Raw genomic sequence first — 8865 nt, forward strand, 5'->3', positions numbered from 1 at the left:
CCCCGGTGGGGAGAGGGAGGGGAGGAAGCAGACTCTGTAAGCATTGAATAACATATTTACTCAATTGCAGTAAACTTATGCTGGTAGCTTTAATCAGTTTATTGTGCTCTTGTTCACTCCGAGTTCTCGGTCAAATGATTGTATCAGATGTATCATAACGTTTTTGTACAATAAGTAACCAAGACATTATCAAGTAAAAGAAAATTTGAGGTGACGCAGAACATCTGTTTCCATTAATCTTTTAGGGCCTCCATGGTGGGGGTGGTGGTGGGGTAGCTGGATAAAGTGGTGGAACTGCGGAGAAAATTGTGTTTTTGTCGACTCCATTCCCAGCAGTGCTTGTCAGGGACACCAATGCAGCAACTAAGCCTGCATTTCCTGCAAGTGTGGGCTCTGTGTAGCTGTAGCTCTTACGCACATCCTGGAACTTGTCAAACTTATCCGGCCCTCCAACCATGGCACCCGTAATGGTGTTGGGATTTGGATTCCGGCTGTCACGCCACTTCCATCCGCCGGTACATGAAGTTTTTACATTGTTATGTGGTATTGATGCACCACGATGGTGTACATGTTCGGGGAACTTCTTGCCATATCCAACCACATAGCTCATATTTAGGGGGTTTTTGCCGAGAATGTAGTCCATCTGTATTTGCAAGGAAAACCAAAAAAAGAAGTGTTATGAACGCCTTGATCATTCTCTGGTAGGAGAGCTCGATAGCATAGATTATAGCAATAACGTTCAGCTTTGAAATTTAGAAGGCTTTTGCAGCAAATTGTTGCTAGCTAGCCTGATAGTTCTTCTCGTATTAAAGAAAATCACTCATCTTTTGCATCATTTGTTTCTATTTTTAAGCATTTGTTATGCAGATGTTGTGAGGAGAAATATAGAAACAAATACAGATAGGTGGATGAACAAACCTGAGAAGCAGCAAATTCGCGGATTACATCCTGAGACATGAAGGAAGAGCCACAATACCACCCTGGAACATTAGTGGCATTCATATAATCAGCAAAAACAGATGCCAAGAAGGCGGCGTTGGCCACATATTGCAGAGGCTGTCCTCTCCCATGATTTAGCTGAATCATTCCCCCTATATATTTTACAGGAAAAAATATTGTCACCGATGGGATAGTTGGGAAGATGAGAGAATTGGGAAGATGAGAGAACTGAAGCTGGCTAATAAAAAGTTCAGAATACCTTTAGTCCAGTTAAATACATGGAACGTTTGAAGATAAGAACACATGGTGAGACCAGTCAAGTTGTGATAGCTCCCCAGCATTTCCTCGTACGGATAGCCCGGGTTCAAGAACATTCTCATTCTGGTCAGGAGCAGCATAGCACCAGGTAACTTGTTGTCCCAACTGAATACACTTAAATCTGGAATCATCAAGGCTGCTTTTACATGCTTAGACAAGCGCGAGTCTGTTGCAAATGAGATGTAGCTACGGTTCCCTGTAGCATAGTACATCCAGGCTGCACCCCACATGTAATCATCCCAGAATCCGGTGGAGTTGTAGAATGGCTCAATAACAGGATTGCCTCGACTATATGGAACCCTTCCTCCAAACCTCCTGGCAAAGTTAAACACTGTTGTGGCACCTTGAACAAGCTTTCTGGAGTAAAGATTGTCGTCGCGAAAAACTATGGATGCTGCTGCTAATGCTGCTGCCATTTCAGAACCAAGATCTGGAGCTCCAGTTGCCATTTGTACATCTCGAGTATAATCCATGTCTTCTGGCCTCTCCCAACAGTAATGGTCATCTGGTGTGGTGGAATTCAATCTTGCCCCACCCACCTTGCCATCAAAAGGATAATTTTGAGTTAGTTCCCAACTGAATTAATTTGCAGTCCCAAGTAACTAATCCAATAAATCTATAAGTTCTTGATTTGATGAGGGGTAGTAGTTAATTACCTGACTGTAGATTTTGTCAATCCTAGTTGCAGTGGAGTTGAAGGTGAGGAGCAAGTAATCAGTGCCCCATTTGATAAGGTCCCTGATATGATCATACTCTCCAATTGCTCTATATTTTTGTTCATACTCAATAGCACTCCAACTTAACATGGTCATGGCAAATGACATGGGAAAATGGAACTTTATGTTATCTCCAGCATCATAGTATCCTCCCACCAATCCTCCTTTAACATCAGTCAATTTTGATCCATCAGACAATCCTGAATTTCCTCTCCAAGGTATACCATTGTTCTTGGGCAATTTCCCAGCTGCATTACCGAATTAAAAAGAAAGCAAGAGGCTAAGTTAAAGCAACATATTTTTTTGGGTATCTAAATGAAAGAAATTTCTAAGACCACAAAAGAGCAAGATCAGTAAATTTTTGTCAAGAACTGGTGTAATTTTTTCATACTAATTCAAAATTAGTAGTAAATAGTATTAGGAGATGTGGGCTCTTCATTTTATCTTATTTTATCGTAGTATTTTTTTTTTTTTTGGGGGGGTACGAAGAACAAGTAAATGAGAGGGACGTCGATGGAGGCGACGTGCCAATATGGGAAGCATGACTTCAAGAAGTGCTCACCTAATGGCTTTACTAAAATACTACTACTAGTACCAGTATACATTATTATTATTCCAAGCTCCAAAGTCAAATGTCCCTTACAATCATGTCCACCAATGCTAATCCCAAACTAGTTTGACGAATTCCAAATACAATTAATTGCATGTTGATGGGAATTTGGATGTCCCCTTCCTTGTTTCCTCTCTAAATAATATCTTGAGAATTTTGGATTCTTTATGTATGTTTATCAATATATGCATATTGGATTCTTTTAATATCATAGTGCTCCGTGTGGTTCGAAATGCAATTTTTCTTTAAGAAATTTTTACGTTCTTAGCAAACACATTTTACAATCACTTTTTTACTTCACATACATCAAATCGTTATATTACATTTTTTTTATATATAAAAAGTCTAAAAAATAGCAATTCAATCGACTATAAACGCCTCCCTTTGAACGGATTTCATTCCTAGATTCAACCATCACTTTAAACAAAAACAAAAAAAAGAGGAGTATTCAAATGGCTTACATTGGTACATTAGAAAATTTTAACCAGCATATTAAATCATGTGAAGGACTTTAGTCTATATGCTCATTACTAAAGGTATAAAAACGTTTTATAAGTATATTTTAATTAGATTAATGGGTTTGAAGTTTGTGAGCTTTTTTTTTTTTTTTTTCTCTCAAGACGTCAAGAACACACGCACACAGTTAGATTAACATTCAGGGAGTCACCAAAGAACGGTCCAAAGGACAATCTAAGGGGAAACCACAAAGCAACTCTGTTCAGCCAATTGGTAATTGAACAGGGCATCTGTGGACTTTAAATCCAGAGTAACTATTCCATGATCTTTCGACGTGGAACGGGAAGTTTGAAGTTTGTGAGCTTTTCAATCAACAAAATCTACCAAACCTATACAGACATTCACATGGAGAAACAAAAGCCAGCAAAGCTACAAAAGCAGCCCATGAAACATGTCAACTATAAAGAACATGCATGAACATTCTCTTTCTTTCTCTTAATAGTGTGCTTTTTTCAAGGAGCAAAGCCGGGATTGTTGGCGGCTTATAAGGTTAGAAGTTAGTAGAATTTACATATTATAGCTGGATAGTCAAAGTCGTCACTCGCCAGTCATCATAACCCTCGAGCCAAGCAACGACTTTTCATATTCATTTGTTTAATATACTACCATTGTATTTTAATTTATAAGGTCTAATTAAACTCGGTATTGAAATAGTCAATTTTCTAGTGTAGCTTCGTAGTTGCTGTTGCATCGTCAATTAGAGCTCCAGACTTTTCTCGGTTTACGTTAGCCATTTTTTCAAAAATAAAATTTTCAAATATAATACTATATTAATACAAAGTAATTTAAAAAATATTTCATCCATATAATATATCAAATATTTCAAAAAATTTTATAATAAAAATATTTCATATACACTGCTACAGTAAATTTTTTTAAAAACATCCCTAGAAACAGTTAATTCAAACGGAGCTAAACCGTCCTTGTTACCAAAATGAAAATGTGGACCTTTTCCTTTCCTTCTCCCTTACCCTTTACTTTTTTTAAAAAATATTTTAAAAATATGAGACATATATATATATATATATATGTATATAAAATGTGTGTGTGTGTGAAAATAGAGGTGAGACTTGACTATTGATGAATTAATAACAGGAATAGTTGGGATAAGGGGCAGGAGCGGTCATCAGAATGACCGCTCTTGAACTGTTCACTGCCAGATTTTGGCCAAAAAAAAAAATATGCGGTCCAGATCACTAGTTGTACATCGATTTTCACAATATGTGTGGGATTCGCAAATTTTTTTTACTAAAGTTACACGTTGTGCAAACAAAGTTACGCCGTGTGGAACCAAAATTACGCACTGTTAAAAATAATCAAAACCACTAGGAACGGTTGCACCTGCCCCTTGTCCAGTAGTTGATGGTGCAATCGTTTCGACGTCTATAGATGAATAAATAAATACTACTTGAAACTTACATATGATGTTAAATATTTTTTCAAGGTTTAAAATTTGACCAATCATGACATTAACATTTGGGAACGCATGATACTTGACAACTGATTTTACTCCTATTTTACTTACTAAAAGTATACTACTACTAGTCCCAACCATTACTAACAAAAACAACAAAAAGTCTTCTCGTCCTTCACTTTCATTGGCAAAAAGAATACGTCTTAGTCTGTGTAATGGTGACACCATACTAGTTTTGCTTTTGAGAAACTATATGTGAAGTTAATACATGATTGATGGAAAACCATCTTTTACCATAGAATTTGACTTGGTCAAGATAATGCTAAAAGGGTTCATTTATCATCCCACAAACAATCTAATTCTACATTGTGAATCACTAGTATATAAAATAAAGAATAAGTTTTATATACACTGTTATCTCGTTGAATTCATGACACATGTGTAAAAATTAAATTTTAAATTTGTATAATTATGATTCATTCAATACTAACAAACAGTTTATACACTGCCAATGTTAAAATGATTAATCCGAATATAAAGCGTAAATTTTCTGTAACACACTTATATTCACAGGGTAAATTTTCTATTTACTCACAAATATGAAGAGTGTGAATCTACTCTTTCCCTAAATACAAAAGGTGGATTCCATAACCATGGACTATGATGCCGCCTGATCAGACTCCGCGGATTGCTATAACAAACCACTGTATGACCAATTTTAACGCGTAAACTAGTCAGCCAACTTAGTCCCTTCAGTTCCCATTTTTCTCTATGCATTTTTTCAATTTTTACTCTCTCTCTTCCAATCCATGTACAGCTAGCTTCCATACTCAACGTATCAAATTCTCCAAATTCAAAACTCATCCATGCAAGTCCCCCCCCCCCGCCCAAAAAAAAAAACAAAAACACACATAAACTCAAAGAAGAAGGGCGATTAACTAAGAATAATAGGTAGGCTTTTTTATATTCTGTGCTCCAAGTTCACAAAATAGAGGTGGACTTGTCATAAAATTCAATCATTATATTCTACTTCTTCATGAAAAATATTAATAGTAATCCACTTTTTGTTAATCGTATTTTTACTGTTTATTTTATCATATAGTCTAATAAATAAAAAAAATATATGATAAAATAATAAAAAAGGGAGGTGCAATTAATATTTATCCTCTTTACTTGCTTAAAATTTAACTTACAAAATATAAACTTTTTTTTTAAATAGAAAACTAAATATCGAGTGCACCTCTTGTCTTGTGGCTTAAAATGTAGAGAATAGAAGAATTTTAATAGCTAATGGGAAAAAAGAATGGACATTTTGACTTGATCAAAAGAGAAGAAACAGCAATATATATAAAGATAAGAAGAAAAAAAAATGATTCATTATGGAAAATGAAAAAAAAAAAGGAGTTATGCGTACATTTTTGGGCGTTGAAGAAGAGGAGGGCCTTGTGGAGTGCGAGTGTGTAATTATCAGGAGGGGAAGGATGATGTTTATGCTTAGGCACCAGCTTGACTATCATGACCGGCAAACCAATCACAAAGAACGCAATCAAGATTCCATAAACGGTCCATTTCAGGGCTTTTGTGCTGCAAACGACGCAGCCCAAGTCGACGTACTTCTTCTTCTTCCTCTCCGGCGGCCCCAACAGCCAACTTTGTTGTGTCTCGTCCAAGTGTTGATAGTGTTGGTATGAGACGGAAGCCCTGTCCCATTCCATGTTCCTGCTCTTTTCATCTTCTGTGGCTGAATCCGTCGTACTTATCTCCAACGATCCTCCCCAGTGGTTATGCATTTTGATTTCTCGAGTAATAGAGATTGATTCTTGCGTATTATGTTTACACGAGGAGGGAGGAAATCATGAATTGCCTGATCATAAATGGTCAAGAATACAGGGAAAGTGGAATCATCGAATTTGGAAATGTTGAAAAGCAGTGCAAAGATTGCTATTATTGATGAATTAGAAAAAAAAAAAAAAAAAAGAAGGAAGTTTCCGTTTGAATCTATAGCTGGAAGGGAATTGAAATGAATACGGCCAACTGGAAACTGAATTCTTCCAGCTGAAGCTAGAGCCGCGTAGGTGGTCACAAAACTCAAAAAACTCTACTGCTATTACTTATACATATAGCATCATCTATGGTTTGTGTTTGGCGTAAAATTGGGAACAGGGATGAGAAAAGAAAGAAGGAATCTTAGATGAGAAAGTTGACTAGGAAACTGGTTAGAGAAATGAAAATCCCCTCTGATTTGTTGGTTACCTCATGGTGTTCCAATGGATTTTGATGGTTTGAGAAAGGGACTTGAAAGCTGGAATGATAGCGAAACCTTCACGACCAGTTTACAGCTACACTAGTCACACACACACACACATATATATATATATAATAGTAGAATGTTTAATCAAATGAATGGGAGTTTCTAGGAAGGTTTTCAACTAAAAATGCAAGAAAGTGGTGTTATAGTTGATGGAGCGGATGTGTGGAGCGGAGATTCAGATTGTTTTTGAATTTTTTAGCCACGCCCTTTATTTGGTCACATTTGGCATATTTTTAGGTTCTGGTTTCAATTTTGACCAGCGACTCTCCTTTTCTCATTTATTCATCCACTCATTCATCTATTTTTGATTGAACTACATATGGAAATCCTAACAATAAATTATATTGTTTTGATCTCCCAACCATTATGTATCTAAAAAACAACTTATACGTGGTTACTTGTTTCTACTTAACATTTTAGTTGGATAAAACTGAACTGTGAAATTTGAATTTTAAAATCTGAAAATTAAACGCTGAAAGTATTAAGTTGATGAATGCGTGTATTTGGAGCGAAAGAAGTGTGTGCGCGTGTGTGTGTATGAGAGAAAATAATGAAACAATTTAGAGAAAACTCGTGTGTAATTAAGAAGTGTAGTGCGTGTAGTCAATTCAGAAAATTCAATAAAAAATTTTCAATTAAAATTTTGTACACAAATTAAGTAGTGCTTAATATATGAAATATTAAGACATTTTTATTATCAAATATATTGAATTCAAAAAAGATTTGACGAATTATTTTCGGGCATTAAGTAGAGTTATCAAACAGACTCTTAGATGTATTGAGATGGACATTGTTATAATATTATTGAGTTGTAATTTATTCGTATTGATTCTCTATTATGGAGTAACTCTAATCTCATGTTAAAAAAATAATTTTTCTAACAAGTGTCTAATGGATCCTCATTAACACGTCTAAATTTGGTCCAGACTATTATGTATATATATAAATTAACAATTATTACCTTTTCATATAATTATACGCCTTTCTTAATTACTTTTACTTTCTTAAAAATTCAATACTTAAAATACATTTTAACAAGTGTCCGTGCCTATTTAGATAGGCTAAAAAAAAAAGTTGTCCAATTTGAAACTTTATACAAAAATAAAACTAGGAATCCAAGTAATGTTTTATCATATATAAGGTTAAAATATCTCTATTGATGAACAGCAACTGAACAATCTTGACCGTGAAACCTGTCATCATGTCTGCCATATCACTAAACCCAAGAAATAAATGTATCCCGTGAAATTAATATAGCTGTTAATTCAATTCCTAGCTAGTAGATCAATACGGAAAATTCATTCTAGTGAAAAATCATCCCACCGGCTGTGGCCTCCTAATAAGTAGTGTCGGAGGCATCCGGGGAAGTTTACAAGTACTTGCTTCTCTGTCTCTGATCTCAAACTTGAGAATGTCAAAGCACGTGAAAGTATCCAACTCCTTGATAAAGTTTTTTTTTTTAGGGCACTCCTTGGTAAAGTCAATTAACGTTTTTACTTTTTAGATTAGTCACCCTCCCATTTGGATTGCTATTTTCTCGATTTTTTGCCAAAAAAATATATTATAGTAATTTGATATGTGCCAGACGAAAATAGTCCTACAATGAAGAAGGAGTCTGTTTAACAGGCGCTCATAGAACACGCGTTAGAATATATGTCAGGTATCATATTTTTAGAAATGTAAGATTAATTAGAAAAAGTAAATAAATAAAAAGGAGGATAGGTAAGATTAAATAGAGAAAGTATATAAATGCATGGGAGAATAATAATTGTTAGTATATGTATAAATATGATAGGTTGGTGAATGTTAGGTGTGTTAATGAGTGTCATAGGGCAACTATTAAAAAAATCCATAAAGAAATGATAAGGAGGTTTCAAATATTATTTGTTTGGGAAGAGATGATTTGAGATAAAATAATTTGCTTCACAAATTCCAATCACCTTTTTATCTTTCCAATTACCTTTTTATCGCACATACATCATATCACAAAAAGTCCTACAGTAATTAGTTTAAATAAATCATCCAAATAAACTCCTATCCA

At 35.0% G+C, this 8865-nt stretch overlaps 1 protein-coding gene across 1 annotated transcript; it reads right to left on the reverse strand.

Moving 5' to 3' along the window:
• Nucleotides 1-84: 84 nt before the first annotated feature.
• LOC113782695 (endoglucanase 12-like) lies at nt 85-6671 on the reverse strand. Its single transcript, XM_027328593.1, has 5 exons — nt 5928-6671; nt 1914-2221; nt 1199-1796; nt 919-1091; nt 85-643 (listed from the first exon to the last, which is right to left on the reverse strand). The coding sequence occupies exons 1-5, from the start codon at nt 6301-6303 to the stop codon at nt 242-244; spliced, it is 1857 nt and encodes a 618-aa protein (XP_027184394.1). The 5' UTR covers nt 6304-6671; the 3' UTR covers nt 85-241.
• Between the last annotated feature and the right edge of the window lie 2194 nt (nt 6672-8865).

The sequence above is a fragment of the Coffea eugenioides genome, chromosome 9, assembly GCF_003713205.1.
Source record: "Coffea eugenioides isolate CCC68of chromosome 9, Ceug_1.0, whole genome shotgun sequence".
Lineage (NCBI taxonomy): Eukaryota > Viridiplantae > Streptophyta > Magnoliopsida > Gentianales > Rubiaceae > Coffea > Coffea eugenioides.

Bases quoted from the DNA above. Each gene is read 5' to 3' on its own strand.
- LOC113782695 (XM_027328593.1), bottom strand. From the start codon at position 6,303: ATGCATAACCACTGGGGAGGATCGTTGGAGATAAGTACGACGGATTCA. The intron at 1,797-1,913 runs GTAATTAACTAC...TTTGATGGCAAG, and splicing joins TTGACAAAATCTACAGTCAG to GTGGGTGGGGCAAGATTGAA. The intron at 1,092-1,198 runs GTATTCTGAACT...TAAAATATATAG, and splicing joins TGTATTTAACTGGACTAAAG to GGGGAATGATTCAGCTAAAT.